The sequence below is a fragment of the Rhincodon typus genome, chromosome 6, assembly GCF_021869965.1.
Source record: "Rhincodon typus isolate 14 chromosome 6, sRhiTyp1.1, whole genome shotgun sequence".
Taxonomy (NCBI): Eukaryota; Metazoa; Chordata; class Chondrichthyes; order Orectolobiformes; family Rhincodontidae; genus Rhincodon; species Rhincodon typus.
Genome location: NC_063337.1, coordinates 58,837,865 through 58,863,803, shown reverse-complemented (window position 1 = coordinate 58,863,803; position 25,939 = coordinate 58,837,865). Strand labels below are relative to the sequence as shown.

Sequence of the window (25,939 nt, the reverse complement as noted above, 5' to 3'; positions counted from 1 at the left end):
AATCCTGTCACTGTTTTCCAAGTGCCCTGCTATTAGATCTTTTATAATGGTCTCTAGCATTTTCCCCCTACCCACTGTTAGGATAACAGGCCCATAATCCCCTGTTTTCTCTCTACTTTTTCTCAAATAGTGATGTTATATTGGCTACTCTCCAATCCAGAGGAACTGTGCCTGAGTCTATACAAACTTGAAAGATGATCATCAGTGAATACACCATTTGTAGGGACTCTTCATTAAGTTCTCTGGGATGGAGTTTATTGGAAACTGGGAAATTATCAGCCTTTAATCCCATCAATTTCCCCAAGACCATTTCCCCACTAATGTCTTTCTCCTTCAGTTTCTCCTTCTCACTAGATCCCATGTTCCCCAAATTTTTGGCATGTTACTTGTGTTCCCTTTTGTGAAGACAGAACCAAAATATTTAATTAATTGGTCTGCCATCTCTTTGTTCCCCATTATAACTCTCCCTGTTTCTAACTTTAGGGGACCTGTATTTTCTTCACTTATCTTTCTTTCATATACCATTAGAAGCTTTTACAATCAGTTAATATGCTCCCTGCAAGCTTATTCTTGTACTCTATTTTGGAACCCCACTGCCCCAATCAATCCCTTTGTCCTCTTCTAGTGAAATCTAAACCATTCCCAGATTTCAGATTTGCTGCTTCCTTGGATCCAGTACTTTCTCTAATTTACCTTGTTAGCCGTGGTTGAGCCACATTTCTTGCTTTACTTTTGTGCCAGACATAAATGAACAATTCTTTAAATGTTTGTCGCTGCCTATCCACTGTCACCTCTTTAAGTATTATTCGTCAATTTATTACAGCTAGCTGATACTAGTCTGCAAGCAGGTGGTGAGAAGCAGTTTGGGAAAAAGAAGAAAACTAAATCAAAATCAGATTAAGATAAGAATGAACACTCAAAGATCATTCATTTGTATAAAAGTCAGCTAAAGTTTACAAGTAAAACTCCTCAGCAAGCTTTGGAGGCTCTTACGGATCTTGAGGTAAAGAAGCCCCAGATCTTTTAGACCTGAGCAAAACCTTAAAAATAAAAGCTGAATGTCAAGCAACAAATGGAATTTGACCATGTTAAATGACAGCAAGCGTTGAAGAAGCCTACTTACCTAAAAGTGACAGCTGCAGAACAAGCCCAGCCATCAGCAGGCACAAAGCACTACCAAGCCTCAGAGAATGATAAGGAACAGTATTTTAGGTAAAACAGTTGCTTGCAAGGCAATAAAGGAAAACAAATGTCTTCAAGTCTTTCATTCACTAGACAGCAGTTCAAAAGGATGGTAAAGTTATAGAGTGCAGTTCACACAACTGCTTCATAAACAGGCAGAGTTGCTAACAATCCATAGGAAAGTGCTTAGAGAAAAGCAGGAATGCACAACTGAGAAAGGAAAGTTTACAGCAAAATTCCACAAATCCTGTGCTGAGACAACCAGAGTTCTTACACAACTGAGACTCAAAAAGACACCTTGTTAGGAGAAAAGGCATCTCTTTTACTAAAATATTTAGGAGCTCAAAGATCACTGTGAACTATTGACTGATCAAGTTAAGTGATCAACTACAGAATGATAATAATAGTTTGAGGAAGGAATTGAAAAGTTAAAATTATGATTAGATTCTCTTTTGAAGATGATCATTATTTAGCTGATCTTGCTGTATTTGGACATGGACTACTCCACTATCTGAGGAATAAGGAAAGAAGGGTGCTGAATATTGTGCAAACATAAGTAAAGATCTCTACATTTGACCTTATGGAGAGAAAGTAATTGATGAAGCAGCTAAACATGATAAGACCACTGAAATGACCTTGTGGAACTCCTGCAAACATGTCCTGGCGTTAAGATGAATGACCTCCAGCAACTACAACTAGTTGTTCTACACTCACCTCATCTCTGATGGAAATTTGACGGATGGGACAGTGACTGACGAGTTGGTTTTGTCCTGGTTTTTGTGTGCAGGACATAACTGGGCAATTTTTCACATTCAGGGAGATATAGGGGTGTAGTATAGGGGAAGGCAATGCCCACTGTTATTATTGCCAAACTATTAATCCAGAGACCCAGCCAATGTTCTGAGGACCCAGGTTCAAATCCTGCCAGGGCAGATGGTGGAATTTGAATTTAATACAAAAAAAACTGGAATTAGGAATTACTGATGACTATGAAATCACTGTCGATTGTCAGAAAAACCTATTCGCTGATGTTCTTCAGGGAAGGAAATCTGCCATCCTCACTTGGTCTGGCCTACATGTGATTCTAGACCCATACCAATACGGTTGACTCTCATTTGCCCTCTGAAATGGCCTAGCAAGCCATTCAGTTGTACCAATCACTCACCAACACCTTCTCAAGGGTAACTAAGGACGACAATAAACGCTGGCCAGCAAGCAACGCCCACATGCCACAAAATGAATAAACAAAAAAAAAATGCTACAGGAATAGTTTGACTAGTAGTGCAACAAGTTCTGGAGTACACATTTTAAGCACTATTGCTAGAATGTTGTCAGAGCCCATAGCCTTTGCAGTATCCACTGCCTTCAACTGCTTCTTGTAATCAAATGGAATGAATTAGAATAGTTGAAAGCTCACATCTGTGATGCTGGGACCTCTAAATGAGACCAAAATGGATCATTTGCCTGGGGTGTCTGGTTGAAGATTCTTGAAAATGCTTCAGTCTTACCTTTTTCAATAACGTGCTGCCACCACTCCCCACCACCCCCACCCCTGCCCCAACTATTGAGGATCAGTATAAATGCGAAGCTTCTTACTCCAATGAGTTGTCTAATTATTCACCAACATTCACAACTGGATGTGACAGGACTATAGAATGTGGATTTGATCCATTGGTTGTGGAGCCATTTACCTCTGTCTATCACTTGCTGCTTATGTTGTTTGACACACATAGTCCTGTTTTAGAGCTTCACCTCATTTTTGGGTATGTCTGGTGCTGCTCCTAGCATGCCCCTCAGCACACTCGATTGAACCTGCATTGACCCCTGACTTAATTATAATGGTGTAGAATATGTAGGCCCTTGAGATTGCAGATTATGTTTGAGTAAAATTCTGCTGCTGTTGGTGGCCTATCTACACCTCATGGATGCCTAATCTTGAGTTGCTAGATCTGTTTGAAATCTGTCCCCTTTAACATAGTGGTAGAGCCACACAAGACAATGGAGATATCTTCAATATGAAAGTGAGATTCATCTCCACGACTGGGTAGTGGCCATTCCTACAGATGTTGTCATGGAAAGGTGTACCAAAGCAGGCAGATTGGTAATGATAAAGATCAACTTTTTCCTTCCTGTTGATTCCTTCACCACCTATGACAGATTCAGTTTAGTAGCTATGTCCTTTAGGATTTGAACAGCAGTGGTGCTGCCTAGATAGTCTTGGTGATAGAAATTGAAGTCCCCCACCCTGTGTACATTGTGGCCTGACAACCCTTAGTGCTTCCTTCAGATGATGCTCCATATGGAGGAACACTGATTCACAGTTGAGCAGGGACGTGAGTAAAGAAGGTACATTACAATCAGCAGGAGATTTCCTTTGGAGTCTCAGGGGAATGTAGCACCGAAAGCCAATTTTCTGGTAATCAGACTAACTCTACTGTACCAAGGAGTACATCAGGTTCTAAGTGATCAATTGTGATAGGGGACTGTCTAGTCAGAGGCACAGATAAACGTTTCTGCGGCCAACAATGAGACATCAGAATGGTTTATTACCTCCCTGGTGCCAGGATCAAGGATATCTCAGAAAGGGTGCAGAATATTCTCAAAGGGGAGAGGAACCAGGAGGAGGTCATTGTACACATTGGAACTAATGAAATAGGAAGAGAAAAGGATGAGGTTCTGAGGACACAATATAGGAAATTAGGCAGGAATTTATAAAGGAGGTCCTCAAGGGTAGTAATATCTGGATTACTCCTGGTGCCATGAGCTAGTAAGAGTAGGAATAGGAGGATAGAGTAGATTGATGCGTGGCTGAGGAGCTGGTGTAGGGGAGAAGGATTCTGTTTTTTGGATCATTGGAATCTCTTCTGGGGTAGAAGTATAACTGTATAAGAAGGACGGAGTGCACCTGAATTGGAAGGGGGCTAATATCCAGGCGGAGAGATTTGCTAGAGCTGCTCAGGAGGATTTAAACTAGTAAGAGGGGTGGGAGTGAGGGAGGTGGAGGTGGAACCCAGGGATATAGTGAGAAAAGAGGTCAGCCTGAGACTGGTGCAATTGGGAAAAGGAGTGAATCAAAAAGCCAGGGCAGGTAGGAAAAAAGCAGAGAACGAGGTAGGCCTGATAAATTAAATTGCATTTATTTCAATGCAAGAGGCCGAACAGGTAAGGCAGATGAACTCAGGGCATGGTTGGGAACATGGGACTGGGCTATCACAGCGATTGCAGAAACATGGCTCAGGGATGGACAGGACTAGCAGCTCAATGTTCCAGGGTATGGATGCTGTAGGAAGGATAGAAAGGGGCACAAGAGAGGAGGGGGAGTGGCATTTTTTGATCAGGAATAACTCTATGGCTGTACTTAGGGAAGATATTCTTGGGAGTACGTCCAGAGAAGTTATTTGGGTGGAACTGAGAGATAAGGAAGGGATGATCATCTTAATGGGATTGTACTATAGAGCCCCCCACCCGCAATAGTCAGTGAGAAATTGGGAAGCAAATTTATAAGAAGATCTCAGTTATCTGTAAGGATAATAGGGTGGTTATAGTAGGAGATTTTAACTTTCCAAACACAGACTCGGGCTGCCATAGTGTTAAGGGGTCAGATGGAGAGGAATTTGTTAAGTGTGTACAAGAACATTTTCTGATTAAGTTTGTGGAAGTACCTACTAAAGAAGGAGCAAAACTTGACCTACTCTTGGGGGAGAAAAGGTAGCGTGGGTGACTGAGGTATCAGTAGGAGAGCATTTTGGGGCCAGTGACCGTATTTCTATTAGTTTCAAAATAGTAATGGAAAAGGATAGACTGGATCTAAAAGTTAAAGTTCTACATTGGAGAAAGGCCAATTTTGATGGTTTGAGGAAATAACTTTTAAAAGTTAACCGGGGGCAGATGTTCACAGGTAAAGGGGCAGCTAGGAAGTGGGAGGCCTTCAAAAATGAGATAACGAGAGTCCAGAGACAGTATGTTCCTGTTGGGGTAAAGGGTAAGGCTGTTAAGTATAGGGAATGCTGGATGACTAGAGAAATTGAGGTTTTGGTCAAGATAAGAAAGAAAGTGTATGTCTGGTGTAGACAGCAGGATTGAGTGAATCGCTAGAAGAGTATAAAGGCAGTAGAAGTATACTTAAGAGGGAAAACAAGAGGGCAAAAAGGGAACATGAGATAGTTTTGGCAAATAGAGTTAAGGAGAATCCAAAGAGATTCTACAAATACATCAAAGATAAAAATGTAACTAAGAAAGGAATAGCACCCCTTAACGATCACCAAGGGCGCCTCTGTGTGAAACTGCAGAAGATGGGAGAGATGCTAAATAAATATTTTGCATTGGTGTTTACTGTGGAGAAACATTTGGAAGCTAGAGAACTTGGGAAAATAAATAGCAACATTTTGAAAAATGTCCATATTGCAGAGAAGGAGGTGCTGAATGTCTTAAAACACATAAAGGTGGGTAAATCCCTGGAACCTGATCAGGTGCACCCTAAAATGCTATGGTAAGCATGGTAAGTGATTTTGGCCCCTTGCTGAGGTATTTGTATCATCAATAGCCACAGACGAGGTGCCAGAAAACTGGAGGTTGGCTAATGTGGTACCATTATTTACAAAAAATGGTAAGGAAAAGCCAGGGCACTATAGAGTGTGAGCCTGACATCAGTGGTGGGCAAGTTGTTGGAGGAAATCCTGAGGGACAATATTTACATGTATTTGGAAAGGCAAAGTCTGATTAGGGGTAGTCAACATGACTTTGTGCATGGAAAATGGTATCTCACTAATTTGATTCAGTTTAAAGTTTTTGAGAAGATTTGTCGCTCGGGTTGTGGATGAGGTTGTAGACTTGCTCGCCAAGCCGGTGGTTTGATTGCAAACGTTTTGTCATCCTGCTAGGTAACATTGTCAGTGCACCTCCAGTGAAGCTTTGGTGTTCTGTCCCGCTTATTATTTAAATGCCTTGGTTTGCTGGTGTGATTGGTATTACTTCCGGTTTTGTTTCTCAGTGGTTTGTACACAGGATCCAATTCAATGTGTTTGTTGATGGAATGTTGGAATACCAGACCACCAGGAATTCCTGGTGTGTCTCTGTTTGGCTTGTGCGATTATTGATGTGTAGTGTTTCTCATCGTCCTTGCATGGTATTTTGTACATTACCCCAGCTTTGTCGGTTTTGGGTACGGGATCCTTTAAGTTTGTCAGTCGCTGTTGTAGCGTGGTTGTTGGTTTGTGGGCAGCTCTGATACCTAGGGGTCTGAGTAGTTTTGTGGTCATCTCTGAAATGTCCTTGATGTACGGTAGGGTGATAAGTTATTCTGGTCGTGTTGTGTCTTCCTGTTCCGGTCTGTCTTGGAGGAATCGGCGGATTGTGTTTTTTGGGTATCAATTTCGTTTGAAGACTCTATAGAAGTATTCCTGTTCTGCTTTGAGTAGTTGCGGTTTTCTGCAATGTGTTGTGGCTCACTTAAATAGTATCCTGATGCAGCTCCACTTGTGGGCATTGTGTGGATACTGGTGTAATTGACTATATGGTCCGTATGTGTGGTCTTTCTATATATGCTAGTCTGGAGTTCCCCGTTGTTTTTGCGTTCTACCGTTATGTCCAGTAAGGGTAGTTGGTTGTTGTTCTCTTCTTCTTCTTTTGTGAATTCTATCCCGGTAAGGACATTGTTTATGTGTCGGTGGGTTTCTTCCAGTTTAGTGCGTTTAATAACCACAAAGGTGTCATTTACGTATCGGACCCAAAGTTCAGGTTGTATAGTAGGAAGTGCTATCCGTTCTAATCTTTGCATTACTGCTTCTGTAATCAGTTCTGATAATGGGGACCCCATTGGTGTTTCGTTGATTTGTTTGTGTATGTTGTTGTTGAAGGTGAAGTGGGTTGTGAGGCACAAATCTAGCAGTTTCATGGTGGTGTCCTTATTGATGTTGTCAGTGTCCTGGGTTGCCTGATTACTTGATTCATCCAGTAGTGTGGCAATTGTCTCTTTGGCTAGGTCGATGTTTATGGATATAAATAGTGCTGTTATATCGAAGGATATCATCATCTTGTCCTCTTCTATCCTGGTATCCTTGATGATGTTGAGGAATTCTTGGGATGAATGGATGGCGTTGGTAGTGTTGTCCACTAAAGTATTTCACTTTCTGTTGTAGTTTTTTGGCAAATCTATATGTTGGTGTACCTGGTAGTTAGACAATGGGTCTGAAGGGACCCCCAGTTGTGTATCTAGGCAAGTCCGTAGAATCAGGGTGTGTTGGATCCCTCTGGCCTCATTTGTTTTATTAGTCTGTCTTACTGATGTCTCTTGAGCTGTGCTTCTACCTCCTTCCCAAATTCCACAACCCTGACTGCCCTGGCCGACCCATTGTCTCTGCCCGCTCCTGCCCCACTGAATCTATCTCCACTTATCTCGACTCCATTTACTCCCCCCTGGTCCAGGAACTCCCCACTGGTCCAGGAACTCCCCACCTACGTCTGAGAAACCACCTACTCCCTCCACCTCCTCCAAGTCTTCCAGTTCCTTGGCCCCCAACACCTCAACTTCACTGTGGACATCTAATCCCTATACACTTGCATTCCCCACGAAGATGGCCTAAAAGCCCTCCGCTTCTTCCTCTCCTGCAGGCCCAACTAGTCCCCCTCCACCGACACCCTTATCTGCTTAACTGAACTCGTCCTTATCCTGAACAACTTCTCCTTCAACTCCTCCCACTTCCTACAAACTAAGTGGGTGGCCATGGGAACCCACATGAGTCCAAGCTATGCCTGCCTTTTTGTAGGATACGTGGAACAGTCCCTCTTCCGCAGCTACACTGGCCCTATCCCCCACCTCTTCCTCTGCTACATCAATGACTGTATCAGCGCTGCTTCATGCTCCCACGAGGAGCTTGAACAGTTTATCAACTTCACTAACACTTTTCAACACAACCTAAAATTCACCTGGACCATCTCTGATACCTCTCTCTCCTTCCTGGACCTCTCTGTCTCCAACACTGGTGACCACCTCAAAACTGATATTTATTTCAAGCCCACCGACTCCCACAGCTACTTGGACTACACCTCCTCTCACCCATCTTCCTGCAAGAATGCGATCCCCTACTCCCAATTCCTCCGCTGCGTCTGCTCCCAAGATGGGGGCTTCCACTCCCGAACATCCCAGATGTCCTCGTATTTCAAGGACCGCAACTTTCCCTGCTTCAGTGGTCGAAAATGCTCTCGACCGCATCTCTTGCGTTTCCCACACCTCTGCCCTCACATCCCCTCCCTACAACAAAAACAAAGACAGAATCCCCCTTGTCCTCATGTATTACCCCACTAACCTCCAGATTCAACGTATCATTCTCCGTCATTTGCAATCTAACCCCACAACCAAGGATCTATTTCCCTCCCCACCCCTATCTGCCTTCCGGAGGGACCACTCTCTCCGTGACTCCCTTGTCCGCTCCATATTCCCCACCAGCCCCACCATCCCCGGCACTTTTCCCTGCAACCGCAGGAAGTGCTACACCTGCCCCTACACCTCCCCCCTCACCTCCATCCAAGGGACCAAAAAAAACCTTCCACATCAGACAGATGTTCACCTGCACATCCGCTAACGTGGTTTACTGCATCCGCTGCTCCCGATGTGGCCTCCTCTACATTGGTGAAACCAAGTGGAGGCTTGGAGATCACTTTGTAGAGCACCTGTGCTCTGTTCATGACAAACGACACCTTCCAGCCGCGAACCACTTCAACTCCCCCTCTTGCTCCCTGGATGACATGTCCACCCTGGGCCTCCTCCAGTGTCACAATGATGCCATCCGGAAACTGCAGCACCTCATATTCCAACTTCGGAGCCTACAACCCAATGTCCTCAATGTGGGCTTTACCAGTTTCAAAATCTCCCCACCCCCAGCCTCATCCCATGACCAACTCTCCCTCTCATCCTTACCTCCTTGACCTGACACAACCTGTCCATCTCCTCTCCTACCTATAGCTCCTCCCACCTCACTGACCAATCCCCACCACTGCCTTCCTGCACTCACCTATCACCATCCCACCCACCTTCCCTAGTCCCACCCCTCCTCTTTCTATTTATTTCAGAGCTCCCTTCCCCCTCCCCCATTTTTGAAGAAGGGTCACGAACCGAAACATCAGCGTTCCTGCTCCTCTGATGCTGCCTGACCTGCTGTGTTCCTCCAGCTGTGTTAAAACTGGGGTAATATACAAAATACCATGCAAGGACTGTGAAAAACACTACATAGGCAAACCGGAAGAAAATTGACTATACAGATACATGAAAACCAAGTAGCCACCAAGAGACATGACCAATTCTCACTTGTCTCACTGCACACGGACAACGAGGGACACTAATTCGACTGGGACAACACATCGATAATCACACAAGCCAAACAGAGACACACCAAGGAATTCCTGGAGGCCAGGTATTCCAACCGGAACTCCATAAACAAACACATTAAATTAGATCCTGTGTACCAGGCACTGAGAAACAAAACCGGAAATAATACTAATCACACCAGCAAACTGAGGCATATAAATAACAAGGGGGACAGAAAACCGCCGCTTCACCGGAGGCGCACTGCCGATGTTACCTAGCAGGGTGATGAAACGTTTGCAACCCCACACACACAAGCTTGGTGAGCAAGTCTACAACCTCATTGAGGTTTTTGAAGAAATAACAAAAAGTATCGATGAAGGCAGAGCGGTGGACGTGATCTATATGGAGTCCAGTAAGGCATTCGACAAGGTTCCGCATAGTAGACTGGTTAGCAAGCTTTGATCACATGGAATACAGGGAGAACTAGCTATTTGGATACAGAACTGGCTCAAAGTTGGGAGGCAGAGAGTGGTGGTGGAGGCTTGCTTTTCAGACTGGAGACCTATGACCAGCAATATGTCACAAGGATTGGTGGTGGGTGCACTGCTTTTCATCATTTCTATCAATGATTTAAATGTGAACATAGGAGGTATAGTTAGTTAGTTTGCAGATGACACCAAAATTGTTGATTTCATGACAGCCAAGAAAGTTACCTCAGACTACAAGAGGACCTTGATCAGATGGACTGGTGAGCCGAGGAGTGGCACATGGAGTTTAATTTAGATAAATGTGAGGTGCTGCATTTTGGAAAGGACTTAATGGTAAGGTCCTGGGGAGTGTTGCTGAACAAAGTGACCTTGGAGAGCTGGTTCATTGTTCCTTGAAAGTGGAGTAACAGGTAGACAGGATAGTGAGGAAGGCATTTGGTATGCTTGCCTTTATTGATTAGTGCATTGAGTATAGAAGTGGGCGACCATGTACGGCTGTATAAGACATAGGTTAGGCCACTTTTAGAATACTGCATTTAGATCTGGTCTCCCCGCTATAGGAAGGATGCTGTGAAATTTGAAAGGTCTCAGAAAAGACTTAAAAGGATGTTGCCAGGATTGGAGGGTTTAAGCTATAGGGATATGCTGAATAGTCTGGGACTATTTTCCCTGGAGTACTGGAGGCTGAGGGGTGACCTTATAGAAGTTTATAAAACCATGAAGGGTGTAGGTCAGGTAAATAGTTAAGGTCTTTTCCCCATGGTAGGGGAGTCCAAAACTAGAGGGCATAGGTTTAAGGTGAGAGGGGAAAGATTTGAAAGGGAGCTGAGGGGCAATGTTTTCACACAGAGGGTGGTGTGTGTATGGAATAAGCTGCCAGAGGAAGTGATGGAGACGGGTACAATTATAACATTTAAAAGGCATCTGGATGGGTATCATGACTGGAAGGGTTTAGATGGATATGGGCCAAATGCTGGAAAATGGGACTAGATTAATTTATGATATCTGGTCAGCATGGACGAGTTGAAATGAAGGGTCCGTTTCCATGCTGTACAGGCCTATGACTGTATAATGCCATGGGAGTCCATGGGCTCCAGAGCCAATTCTGAGAACTTCAAGGCAATGAACCCTCTTGCCCACTGATTTTCCGAGTTGGGATTTATCCTGCCTCTGAATACCCAATCAGGAATGAAAATTGGGAGCCTTCCTCTTCCTCTTCCCAGTGGTTCTATGAAATACAATTCTTACAGCTTTGCAGAGGTTAAGACAGGCTGCTCAGATTGCTGCTTTGACAACAGAACTAGTTTTCTTCTGTTAGCAAACAGATATAAAGTTAAACAAAAGGTCCTTCTACCACTGCATCCCATCTCCATCAAGATATGCCATCCTTTGGAATATTCTCTCACACAAATGAAAAAAATTATTTTACCTTCAACACGGCTCTTTGATTCTATAACTCAAATGAATATGTTAGATGCAATTGCCATCCTTCCAGACTCTCTGGGTCCTTGAAGAGATCCAGAGATGGCCGCACATTGTTTAAGTTTTGCTTACTATCAACTCTGAACTTATAAAATAAACACGGGTCAGTATTTAAGCATGAAAAACCCAGGCTTGTTTGGGTTGCATGTTAATTTTTTTATCCAATTATTTCCAGTTATACTTAATGCTTTAATGTTCATCCTAAAATTTTAATTCTTAAAACTAAGAATTATATTCTCAAACATACGAATTAGATACACACAACAATATCCATAATTCCCTGTACAATTAATGAGGAGACACTAAATTGATGCCAAGTGTATTCAAGTGAGAGTTTATCAGTTGTAAAATGGGAAGGGTACTTGCTTCTGTTTTCGCAAACAGGAATTATTGTCAATAAGTTCCGTCAAATGCAGATGCAGAATTGGATTTTAAATTTACATCCATTGAGAACAAACTTGTATATTTTTATTCTGAAACAGATGAGTGGAGATAGTTGTCTGTGAAGAAGATATCGTACATTAATTTTGTGTGGTCTAATGTAATTCCAGGAAGAATTAACAGCTATTCTAATTTTTAAGAGTAGTCATTTACTTAAGTTACATTATTACTTCCCATTTAGAGCAAGAGTTCTGTTATTCCTTTTGAACTGTTACATAACTGGTGAATGTAATTGTTGTGTGTTCTGTGTAATGCTCTGTAACAGTGGTTATGAGTTAATATTTGAAAATTCTAATCATAAACTCCATAATGCCTGCTCTGGTAGGCCTCATGGTATTTGTCTCAGTAGAAGCAAAAACATTAAAGATGATGTCATCATTAACGTATCATAGTGGGTGTACAGCAATAAAAGGCCTCAGTGATCATTTTAACTTTTGTGATAGAGTAAAATAGGCAATGTGGAATATAATGCCCAGCATATAGCACTCCTATTTTTATTTTCTATAGACTTAAATGTAGCCCCCACTGGTCTCTTCTTAAATTTCTGCAGTATGTCTTTGGACCAACAAAACTCCCCACTGTGGAACCCTGCCGTGACTACGTATGCATCGTGCATTGAATTCAATAACCGAGTTGAGTCAGCTAAGATTAGATGCTTTACATAACTTTTTTGGGCTGAATGCTGATGGTGCATTGACATCATCGTCCTAATGTTGAGTGCTAGTAATTGATTCTTGATCTGGTCCAGGTTATTTGGAGAAGTGGGCAAGAACACAAGGATCAGGTAATGGGGATGTAGGAGTTGAGTGGCAAGCAATCTTTTTTTTACTATGGTCTTTGCTTTGGTGCCAAATCCAAAACAGTTTCTGTGCAGTCGCTTAGATGCTCCAGCTAAGTAATGGGGAGACAAACCATGTCATATGGGCATTTTGCACATCTTTTGCATACTGTCCTGAACACCTTTGTGATGATTGCCAACACTGGATTGGATGATTCCTTGGGGTTCATTGTAAACTTCAGGCCTTTGCATTCGGAAATATGGAAAGCAGTTTCCCAATGCACCAGGACACCTCCCTTGTTTCGTTCTCTATTTTAGCTTTTTGTTCCTGAAAGGCAAATTTTCACATTCTTCCTTTGTTCTTTTAGCATAACTGGCTTTCAGTTTATATTGAAAACATTCTGTTCATGTGCACAGACCTTTTGGTGTTGTTTCAATGTTTAGTTTCTACAGAACTTTGAACTCTAACGGTGCTTTTGACTTTACATTCTTTGTGCGCGTCTTTTTTGAGAAATCAGCTAGAAAATTGTGGAGGCAAAGGAGAAACAGAAAAAATCAACAAGGAAAGCAAAATGAAGTTCCAGGTGAAAAGAGAAAATAGAAGGATTCATACTCGCAGGATTGCTCATCCTCCAAACAGAGAAAATAAACCTAGGACAATATTAACGAGTAGCATTACCTAAGACTGTAGTTCTCTAGGTAGGCCAAGACAGAGTTGCGTAACTTTGTGCATAAATTCTGTAATAAGCTACACAGCCAGCACCACTTAATCTGTTTCAAAGTCAATATAAATCTAATTTCTTAGTTTTGTGCTTCTTCAGATTGTCATTGGGATATTAGCAAAATCAGTATCTGCGGTTTGTTATTTGTTTAGATGGCTGTCTGATGGTTGCTGAACCAATTCTTTTTATCGCTTTCCCCATAGACATCCTGAAACAGTAAGGTGGTAGGTCTCTGGGCTTAGCTCAGCTAACAAGACTTCCCTAAGTCCATAGAATTTTTTTCAATTTATTATACCCATGTCATTCTACACTTCATGAATTGCAAAGACTTCCACTCTAATAATATGTTACTGCTGTAACAGTAGTTACTGCTCATCATGCAGATTTCTTCCTGCTTTTCTGGCAGTTGCTGTGACATTATTGTTTTGCATCAATCCTCCATTACCCCAGTCTCTGCCCCTGAAAAACAGGTTAAAGATTAGCTGTTTGAGACCCAGGATTATTTTTTACACATGTGGTTAATAACTATTCTCAACAATCCAACCTTGGCAGCTGAACTGTGCTACAATCAGATCTATGGTTTTATTAAGGAGACTCTTTCAGTCTTCCAGCAATTATTCTGATGCCTGGAGAGGTCTGGCAACATTCTGTAGTACACTCAATAAAAGAGTGCCCGGTGAGATTATAGATTTCAGCATGTGGAACCGCATAAGGAGCTATCATTGAATGAGAAAATGCTGCATGATGAAGGAAAGGTCACTGGCTGGAATTGATGTTGAAAAGAAACGGGAGGAAAGGAGTTTTTTACTGCTACTGTTCTTCAGTGGCAGCAATTGAACAGCTTTCCAGCTGAAGAGTCCATTGTCTGTGCAGTCATTTCCAATATTTCTCCAAGCCCTTCAGCTTGCAAGTAAACTTACTGACTAACATTGATATTATGCTAACTAACATTGTATGGTTACCAACAAGTACAGAAAGTATCTCTGGAGACAAAGATATCAAAAATAATCAGTATTCCAGCTTACATAAATGTTGAAACCCAAGTAGAAATAATTGATGTTTTGAAGATCATTTTTCAATCCTCACTAAATACATGTAAGCTACCACATAATTCTGCAAACTTCTACCATTATTCATAAAGGGTGCAATGGATATGCCAAATAATTGTAGGGCAGTCAGTCTGACCTCGGTGATGGGCAAATTACTGGAATCAATATTGAGAGATAATATCAACAGTTACTTGCAAATGTATGGATCAATAAGAGATGGTCAACGTGATTTACTTAAAGGAAGGTTGTGCGGAACATAAGAAATAGAAATAGAAGTCGGCCATTCAGTCCCTCGAGCCTGTCCCACCATTCGACAGGATGATGACTGTCCTGCTGCAGGCCTCAAATCCTCTTTTGTGCCAGATCCTTATAACCCTGAACTCCCCAGACTTTCCATAATTTATCCACCTGCTCTTCAAATACTTTCAGTGATCTAGCCTCCACAACTGTACAGATTTCTAGACATTCACTGCTATCTGGGAGAAGAAATTTCTTCATATCATGGTTTTAAATAATAGTTCACTTATTCTGTATTTATATCCTTCAGTTTGAGATTTCCCCACCAGTGGAAACATCATCTCCACATCTATCATGTCATGGCCCCTCAGAATCTTGTGTGTTTCAATAAGATCACTCCCTATTCTTTTAAATTCCAATGAACAAAGGCTTACCTTGCTTAGCCATTCTTGTTATGTCATCCCAGGAATCAGCATAGTGACTCTGTTTGAACTGTCTGCAATTCAGGTGCAATCTCACCGACACCCTGTACAGTTGTAATTAGGCTTCTCATTTTTAAAACTCCAATTCTTAGCAATAAATATTAAGATTCCAATTGCCTTCTTACCCTACTTGCTGTACATGCATGTTAACAATTTTTGGTGAAATCTGAGTTGCATCCTTTAGTTTGGAGGTTTTATTTTACTGGGGTGCTGAGTGAGTTTTCTTGCCTAAACCTACCAAATGCACCTCATTTATTATCTACCATTCTCCTATGGCATCTCTCACATCTGATTCCCATCTTAGCAGCATCTTTCCCAGGCCAAAGGGCCACTCACTTGACATCTCAGAATTCATCAACAACCCTTGTATTGTGCCATCTTTGAAAGGCAGTTGTGCAGCTGACCAAGCACAGTCAGTCAGGAAATGGCCTACACAGTTCCTCACATTTGCATCGGACATTGTGGAGGAAATCTATTCTCTGCTTCTTGTCATGATCCTGGATGTCTGACTGGATGGGTTAGTGGAGAGGGAGCATCAACTTCTAGCTGTGGAGGACATGACACCGACTATGACAGTCTGGCCTGAGGTTACCACCCAGATAAAAACAGTTTAAGGAGAGCACAGTGACGTACAAAGAAGATCAATGATCTTCCCCACTTCAACAGTGTAAGTGCCATCATCCACCTCTCGCCAAGGCTCATGCTCGACCACTCTCACATCTTCCTTAATTCATTATCACTGATCCTGCATGCACTCTACGCTATGTACTCACTCATCGGGCGCACTTCACAACCTGCACCAAAAGTAGCAGTTGTGCACTCAATATTCATCTCCCATAATATCCGCCTTTCTCTCATTCCAGGAGAAAAAGAAACCACAATAGGGCAGAAAGAGACAAGACAGATGATGCGCTGCCTGACATTTAGCTACTCACCCCTTATAAGGACAGCATCCTGACTTTGACCAGCCTAATCAGACTCTGGACATACCAGAGGCTGCCGTCCATTAACTCATCCTGGTGCCCCTCTGAAGTTGCATCATAAGAAGACAACATCCTTGTGGATGGGTTTCTTAGAACTGTTGAGAGCAATTTAAACTAATTCAGCATGGGAAGTGGACACAGAGTATTAGTACAATAAGGGCACAGCAAACTTTAGTAAAGGAACCAAGACAGAGGGGCTTCAGTAATTTTGAGTTTCAAGGGACTGAGGCGAGACTCTGCTTTAATGCGAGGAGTATTATAGGTAAGACAGATGAGTTAAGGGTGTGGTATTGTCACATGAAATTGCAATGTTGTTGCCATCATAAAGGCATGATTGTAGAAGGGGCAGGACTGGCAAATTAACATTCCAAGGTATAGGATCTTCAGCCAGGACAGGGGATGGTGTAAAAGAGGAGGTGGTGTAACATTATTAATTAAGGAGCTGATTGCTGCAGTAAGGGGGGATGGAATCTTGGAAGGATTGGGTAGAGTTTAGGAATAAAAAGGAGGCAGTCACACTCCTGGGAATGTATTATAGTCACCCAAACAGACAGTTTGCAATTGCGGAGCACATATGTAGTCAATTTACGAAGATATCTAAAAACAATGATGGAGCAATTAGGACATTCCGAGTTCTCCAACATTAATTGGGATAGTCATAATGTAATCAGTTTAGAGGTGCAAGATTTCTTGAAATGTATTCAGGTGAACATTTTATATCAACTTTAGAAGGTCCAACAAGGGTCAGTGCAATGCTGGGCCTAATTCTGGGGGAGAAAAAAGTCCATCAGGTCATCGAGGTGGCAGTGGTAAAGCATTTTAATGATTGTGACCACAACACAGTATGTTTTAAGTTTGTTACAGAAAAGTTAAAAGAAGGGCTTTGGTGGAAGGCAGATTTCATGAAAATAAGGCAGATAAGGTGAAAATAGGCTAGAAACAGCTACTTCTGAGTAAATCTACAGAAGAACAGTCCGAGGAAGTCAAAATGGAATTGGTGTGAGTATAAACCCAAGGTATTTCCATTAGAATGAAAAGTAAGAGAAACAAGCCCAGAGAGCCCAGGGTGTCTTGGAATATTCAAGAACGGAGAATAAGGAAAATAAAGTCTTTTAACAGGCACAAAGGGGAAAAATAAAACAATGGAGGCCCTAGAGGAGTTAAGAAATTGTGCAGTGGGATCTTAAGAAAACATTTAGGAGAACAAAGAGGGAACACAAGAAAGGATTGGTGCGTAATATAAGGGAGAATCCCAAGATATTCTATAAGTTTATACCGGGAAAGAGTAGGGCCCATTAGAGACCAAGAAGGCAAGCTCTACGTGGAGCCGGAAGACATTGGTAGGGCTTTAAACAAGTACTTCACATCTGTTTTCACCTTGGAGAAGGAGAATGTAGGTATACAATTTGGAAAGAGGAACGGTGAGGTTCTTAAGCAGTTTGAAGTATGGAGTGGGGAGGTACTGGGAGTTTCGGCAAGCTTGAAAATGGAAAATGAGCAGGTTCGGATGAGTAGTATCCCAAGCTTCATTGGAAAACAAGAAAGGAAATTACAGGAGCTGTGATCCAAATTTTTAATTCCTCTCAGGTGACAGCAAAGGTGCTGGAGAACTGGAGAACAGCAAATGAGGTTTCACTTTTCAAAAAGGTACAGATAAACCAGGGAGTTACAGACAAGTGAGTTTCACATCAGTGGTAGAGAAGGGAAACTATTAAAAAAAATTCTGAAGGATCGAATAACTCTACTTGGAGAGGCAAGGTTTGATCAGTAACAGTCAATATGGCTTTGTCAAATGGAAGACGTGCTTCACAAATTTGATTGAATTTTGAGATGGTGGCCAGGTGTACACAAGGGTGGTGCAGTTAATATAGTTTGTATGGATTTCAGCAAAACCTTTCACAATGTGCCACATGAGTGACTGATAAGTAAGGTAACCACACACATGGGATAGAGTCATAGAATCATATGGAAAAGGACCCTTTGTTCTAACAATAACACACCGACCATGTTTTTAAACTAAACTATTGTCACTTGCCTGTGTTTGGCCCATACCCTTCCAAACCTTCACTATTCATGTACTATTCCAAATGTCTTTTAAATGTTATAACTATACCTGCATCCATCACTTTCTCTTGCAGTTCATTCCACACACGAGTCACTCTGTGTAAAAAAAATGTTGCCCCTCATGTCCTTTTTAAAACTTTCTTCTCTCATCTCAAAAATATTCACCCTAGTTTTGAATTCCCCCACCCAAGGGAAAAGACCCTTGCTATTCATTTTATCAATACCTGTCATGATTTTCTAAACCTCCACAAGGTCACCTTCAACCTCCTACGCTCCAGTAAATAAAAAATTCCAGCCTAACCAGCCTATTTTTATATCTCAAACTCTTCATTCCCAGCAGCAACCTGGTAAATCTTTTCTGAGCCCTCTCCAATTTAAGAATATCTTTTCTACAGCAGGGTGACCAGAACCGCACTCCAGAAGAGGCCTCATCAACACCCTGTACAACCTCAACATGACGTCTCAACCCCTATCCTCAAAGGTCTGAGCAATGAAGGCAAGCATGCTAAATGCCTTCTTGGTAACTTGGATCCAGAATTGGCTTATTGGCAGGAGAGAGAGGCTGGTGGTAGAAGAACAGCTTGTGTGACTGCAGGCTGATGTCTAGTGACATACCATAGGGATCGGTGCTGGGTTCCTTCTTGTTTGTGATACATGTAAATGATGTAAAAGCAAATGTAGAGGTGTAGAGTGATATGTAAGTTTGCAGAAGTTTGACATAAAGGATTAGCTAGGTGGTTGACTGTGTGGAAGAAGGTCTTAGGTTACAGCAGGATAGAGATGGTTTGGTCAGATGGGCAGATCAGTAGCAGATGGAATTTAACCCTAATAAGTGTGAGGTAATGTAGTTTGGAAGAAGCAGTAAAGTAAATGAGTACTCAATGAATGGCATGACACTAGAAGGCTCAGAAGAACAGAAGGACCTTGGGTTGCTTGTCCACAGATCCCTGAACATAAGAACATAAGAACATAAGAAATAGGAACAGGAGTAGGCCATCCGCCATTCAATAAGATCATCGCTGATCTTTTTTGTGGACTCAGCTCCACTTATGCCCACTCACCACAATCCTTAATTCCTTTACTGTTCAAAAATCTATCTGTCTTTGCCTCGAAAATATTTAACGAGGTAGCCTCAACTGCTTTACTGGACAGGGAATTCTACAGATCCACAACCCTTTGGGTGAATAGGTTCTTCCTCAACTCAGTCCTAAATCTGCTCCCCCTTTTTTGAGGCTATGCCCCCTTGTACTAGTTTCACCTGTCAGTGGAAACAACCTCTCTGCTTGTATCTTATCTGTTCCCTTCATAATTTTGATGTTTCTATAAGAACACCCCATCATGAGTATAGTCCCAGTCTACTCAATCTCTCCTCTTAAGCCAACCCTCTCAACTCCAGAATCAACCTAGTGAACCTCCTCCAGCACCAGTACATCCTTTCTCAAGTATGGAGACCAACACTGTACATAGTTCTCCAGGTGTGGCCTTACCAGCACCCAATGGAGCTGCTGCATAACCTCCCTATTTTAAAATTTCATCCCTCTAGCAATGAAGGACAATATTCCACTTGCCTTCTTGATTACCTGCTGCACCTGCAAACTAAATTTTTGTGATTCATGTACAAGGATACTCAGGACCCTCTGTACTGCAGCATGCTGTAATATTCACTATTTTAATAACAGTCAATTTTGCAGTTAATGCCACCAAACTAGATGATCTCACATTTACCAACATTATACTCCATCTGCCAGACCCTTACCCAATCACTTAACCTATCTGCATCCCTCTGCAGTCTTTCAGTGTCCTCTGCACACTTTGCTCTACCACTCATTTTAGTGTCATCTACAAACTTTGACACAGTACACGTGGTCCCCAACTCTAAATTATCTGTGTAAATTGTAAACAATTGAGGTCCCAACACTGATCACTGAGGCACACCACTAGCCACTGATCACCAACCAGAAAAACACCAATTTATCCCCAGGCTTTGCTTTCTGTTAGTTAACCAATCTTCTGTCCATGCTAATGCACTATCCGTAATACTGTGCATCTTTATCTTATACAGCAGCCTTTTGTGCAGCATCTTGTCGAATGCCTTCTGGAAATCCAGATACACCACATCCACCAGTTCTCCATTGTCCACCATGCTTGTAATGTCCTCAAAGAATTTCAGTAAATTAGTTCCACCTCATTGCTGAAAACCTCCACCCTTTCCCAGCAGAGTTAAGTGGCTATTTACTGGCCAGTTATGCTCCCCAAAGACCCAAGGACAACCTGCAAATCCAATGTTTCCATTACATCCTGTAAAGTGGAAGAAAGTTTGGGAGCAGGCCGGAACGTGGTGAGGAGTCCGTCCATTGCATGTTACAAGCTCCTTTGCCATAAAACTCTGGTGAAGGAAGGGCCATTGAATCCAGTCCTATGTTCCTCATTGTTTTTGACAGTAAGTCCCAGAAATACTCATGGTGGATTATCTCTCTGCTTGATTTTGTGTCTCTTCCCACTGAATTTTTCCAATGAAGTACAACATCATTGGTTGTTTGACTGCTCACACTCCACTTGTAGAGATAATATCACGTCCATGATGCAAAGCACTTAGCAACTGTATAAACACTTTAAAATTTAAAGAAATAAATACCATTTCAGAAACAACTGCCATATGTGCGATTAAAAGTTGTGTAAGGTTGGAAACAATTTTTATATATTTGCAAGCATGTATCTCCGATAAAATGGTTTGGATGATAATTGCTTATTTCTTTATGTATGCTACTTCTGAGTCCTCTTGTAAGCAGACCTCATGTATCCTACAAACCAGCTTGTATGTTTACCTGTCCAATTTTGAGGTAAACATGGCAAGATCCAGGGATCAAAGAAAAACACAGCACTGTCCCTGACTCTTAAGCAGGACTAGCTAACTATTAACTGTCAATGAGCCCTCTCTAAGTTAGATAAAGGCTGTCATTTTAATTTAGAATCAAAACTTTACTTTGTAAGGAAGTAGCCCCTATTTTGACGTTTTGGAAAAAGCCAAGGAAAATGTAATAGTTCACGTAGAATGGGCAACAAATGATGGGGCATTTACAACTACACTGTTCAAAAAAAAACCTTTCAAATAATTGAATTGCCTGCACTTTACAGTTTTATTTATCATTCTTTTATTACCATTCAAGATAATGGAAATATCATCTGGATTACTTCAAAATGCTTTAATAGTATCATTGTTAGTGCTAGATAGAACTGATAAAATCATTTAACTTACTATTCATTTCAAAAAATTTAGTTGAGATCTCTTCCATGTGAATTGTTTTGAAAATAAATGCATTTTGTTTCAAAGCCATTGTCAACAGCACAGATAAGTAAAGAATTGTTATTATTCTACATTGAAAGACAAAGCGTGAAAACATCAGCAAGGTGAATTGAAAATGTGGATGTGCGAAACCTATGTCTATAAATGTAGTCAGACGATGAATACAAAGAAAGCAATAGGGCTGATACAAGTCTGGAACTCATATTGTGCAATAATGAGTGGGGTGTGTAGCATATGGTTGATCATGCGCTGGCAATTTGTTTTGAACTTGTGGCAGTATTTCAAAGGATGAAATTTAGGAGTGAATTAGAAGATCAGTTTTGGTGATCTAATCAAATGTTCTCAACCTTAAAATTCATGAGCGACTGTAAGTAAAATGTATGACAAATATGTTTCTGGTTTTCCCCTACTACTGCTGTAAAATCCTTTAATACATATCTATACTTGTCATATCACTTCATCAATTGTTCCCATTATTTAGATGGGTAGCATGGGAAGCCAGTCAAGAGTGAGTTGCGTTATTCAAATCTAGAGGTAGTAGAATAAGGAAAATGAAAGTTTCAGCAGCAGATGAGCTGTAGCAGGAAGAGCTGTCAATTTATGTAATCACCTTGGAGTTAAAAAGGTACCAGGTCATGAACAGCTTATTTTAAACACAGATCATTGCCTGAATGATGAATGAAATCGGTGGCTAAGGAACAGAGTTTATAGTGGATATGACTACAAACTGGGCTCCAGTCTTCGAAATACTTGGCTGTAGAAAATTTCTGCTCATCCATTGCAGGATGTTGGGCAAGCCATCTGACAACTTAAAGAAAGCCGAGGGATTCAGAGAGGTGGTGGTGAAGCACAGTTAACTGTCATCAATGTACATAAAAAGTGATGCTGTTTTTGGATGATGTCACTGAGAGATCAACATGTTTACTGACTAGAGGGAGGAAAGTGAGGTTAGAAATGAGGCATTTGTTAGCAAGGACAGATGTGTCAATATTTGTTTTGTTTTAAAGGGAGATGAGGGCAAATTTTAAGAAGAAACAGTACTTGAGGAGATGGTTCCATGAACAATGTTTCTTACATAGGAAGCAGGAAAGGAAATCTGGTTGTCAGCAGCTTAAATGGTAAAAAGGTCCAGAGATTGGTCTTGAGGACAAGGTGAGCTCAGAGACTCATGTGGTGAAATAGGAAAGTAACTACAGAAAGGTGATAGCTTGGGAGTGGGGCAAGGAGAATGCCAAAGCAAGTTTTGCCTCTGGGTTAAGCAAAGAGACAGTAGAAGCCAAGGAACTTGATCTGCTGGTCTTAGTTTAACAATGATCTACATGTATTCTTCACACTTGTTGTTCAAGGTGAATGTGGAGGAGATGGAAGAGGAATTTAAGAAGACAGTTCACAATAGACTAAATAAATTGTATGATCCTGGAATAAGTGAGAGTGGGACTTAATAGGGTTTTATATGATCTAGCCTGATCTGCTAGTGAATAGGCAAACTGTCTGCCCACCACATCTGTTCAAATCTGTCATTGAAGAAGCAAAGATGAAAGCTGTACTGGGAATGGCCAGGATGAGGAACAGTAATAGTTAAGAAATCCATATTAGCAATATCTTGTAACAGGTAAGTTATAATTTTACAGCAGAATTTTTACAAATCTAGCAGAAACTTCATTGTTAAAAATATTATGCAAGTAACATTGGTAGACAAACAGGAGGCTGGAAGAACACAGCAGGCCAGGCTGCATCTGGAGGAAAGGAACAGTCAACATTTCAGGTATTATCCTTCTTCAGGACTGGATGTGGGGGTGGCTGAGCTGCAGATAAAGAGAGAGGTGGAGGTGGAACGGTGGTGATAGGTGGACGCTGATGGTAGGTACGACCTGTTTGGTTGATGGGACAGATGAATCCGGTTGGTGGCTGGAAGGAAGGGTCAGAAGGTGGAATGGAAGGGATGAGGTGGAGCTGGAAGGGCAGGTGGGGGTGGGTGGCAAGATTATTTGAAATTGGAGAACTCAGTGTTGAGTCCTCCAGGCTGTAGGGTGCCCAGGCGGAAGATAAGGTGTTGTTCTTCAAATTTGCATTCTGAGTCGCTGCTCACTGGAGGAGGCCAAGGATGGGCATGTCAGAGGGGGAAAGAGGTGGGGAGTTGAAATGGGTGGTGACCGGGAGTTCAGGCTGGCTGTTACGGGCCAGGCGAAGATGCTTGGTTAAACGGTCACCTAGACTACGTTTGGTCTCACCAATGTAGAGAAGACCACATCAGGAGCACTTTATGCAATAGACTTGGTTGGTGGAGATGCAGGTGATGCTCTACATCACTTGGAAGGGCTGTTTAGGGCCTTGAATGGAGGTGAGGGAGGTGATATGTGGGCAGATGTTACATCTTTTATGGTTACAGGGGAAGGTACTGGGCAGGTTGGAGCGGCTAGTGAGGAGTGTGGCGTGAACGAAGGAGTCGCAAAGGGAATGGCCCTTGCAGAAGGCAGAGAGGGTTGGGGAATGGAAGATGTTCCGGGTGATGGGGTCTAATTGGAGTTGGTGGAAGTGTTTGAAGATGATACTTTGGATGAGGAGGCTGGTGGGGTGGAAAGTGAGGGCAAGGGGGACCCTATCTTTATTATGAACAAAAACAGAAGTTGCTGGAAAAGGTCAGCAGGTCTGGCAGCACCTGTGAAGAAAAAAATCAGAGTTGACGTTTCGGGTCTGGTTTGGAGGGGTGGGGTGGTGGCTAAGAGCTGTGGAACGGGCAATGGAGGAGGCCCGGTGGAGGGCTATCTGGATGACAGAGGTGGGTAAAGAGTGTTGTTTGAAAAAGGCAGACATCCGGGATGCTTGGGAGTGGATTCATCCCTCCCATCAACCAACCACGTCGTATCTACTACCAGTGTCCACCTATCATTACCATTCTGCGTCCACCCCTTCCCCCCCCTTTATCTGCAGCTCCCCCTACCCCCACATCCAGTCCTGAAGAAGGGTTATACTCGAATTGTTGATTGCTCCTTTCCTCTAGATGCTGCTTAGCCAGCTGTGTTCTTCTCGCCTCCTGTTTGTCTACCTTGGATACCAGCATCTGCAGTTTATTTTGTCTCTATGCTAGTAACATTACCTTCTAAGCATGTTTTTGATTGAATTACTCTGCATTTGCAGCATGTCCTGTTTTTATTTAACATAGTTTTGTTATATTATTCTGTCAGCAATGTCGATAAAGAAACATTACATTCCAAAGTACTCTGTATACACAGAGAAGTGCCTTGAAGTATTTCACAATTTGATGAAAAGACGGTGGATCAGCAGCATAAAAACAATGAATTTGGAAATTCCAGATTACCAAAGAGAAATGTTTGGAGGGCTTTCTGAAACCTGGGAGAGAAAATAGAGGGCTTGAAGAAGTGCTTGCTATACAGCTGGATATAGTAAGCAACAATACTAATTAATAGTGAAGCAAAGTGTCCAGGGAATAAGTAATTACAATGTGTGAGAGGAGATAACGCACAAGAGTCCATTGGAAAAAATGATGAGTAATGGAGAATGTGACCTGGAACCCATGGCAATGTGAGAATATACTGAAGTTTCATTCCCTCTAAGCTTGCTTAATATTGTTAACTATTACCTTTAGTTTGTTATTTAATAAGTTAATGGTGGCTTACTGTTTCATGATTAAACAACACACTTGTTTGAGTTCTAATATGAGTCTTCATACGCTCTTTTCAATACTAGGAACAGAATCATTACACGATCAATATGTACAAGACACGAAAATGGGATTTGTGATAAATGCCATTTATTCAATGGCCCACGCTTTACACAACATGCAACAAAGCCTGTGTCCTGGAGTTAATGGGCTGTGTGAAGCCATGAAACCAATTGATGGGAGAATACTGTTGGACTTCCTCATGAAAATCAACTTCACTGGAGTATCTGGAGATGTCATCTCTTTTGATGAAAATGGTGATTCACCGGGAAGGTATTCAATAATCCATCTTAAAAATTGATTAACATTTGTATGGTCTGTTGCTTGGTTGATACCCACCACTGTCACCTTGGTGAAAGATACATCAGATAGATTTGCTACCACCATCCTCCTTTAATATTGGGATCTACAGGGCCTGACATGTCTAGTGTGGTAGAGAAAAATCACATAGAAGTCTAACAAGAAAACGGTCTTGTCTTATACAAGATGCATGTAGTTCATTGCATAATAGACTTGTTACAAGTTACATTGATATGATCGATATTGTTACTAAGATTATGAGTGAGAAATTGATGATTGTTTTCATACCCATGTGTGTATGATATTATAATATTGGGCAGTGCTTATCGCACTCCTCTTCATTAGTCCTTTCAAAGCTTATCACCTAATGTATCATAGTCTTCCAATTAAACGTTTCAATTGTGATTTTCAAAATATAATTATTTATAAAAACTTACTGAATG

The 25,939-nt window shown here is 41.8% G+C and overlaps 1 protein-coding gene across 1 annotated transcript in view; it reads left to right on the top strand.

The window, feature by feature from the left end:
* The window catches only part of grm5b (glutamate receptor, metabotropic 5b), a 488,213-nt gene that overhangs the window by 352,601 nt on the left and 109,673 nt on the right, over positions 1–25,939 (top strand). The window contains exon 4 of the mRNA XM_048598053.1: positions 25,223–25,469. Within this exon, the coding sequence (XP_048454010.1) occupies positions 25,223–25,469 (247 nt within the window). The remainder of the gene's footprint in view (positions 1–25,222; positions 25,470–25,939) is intronic.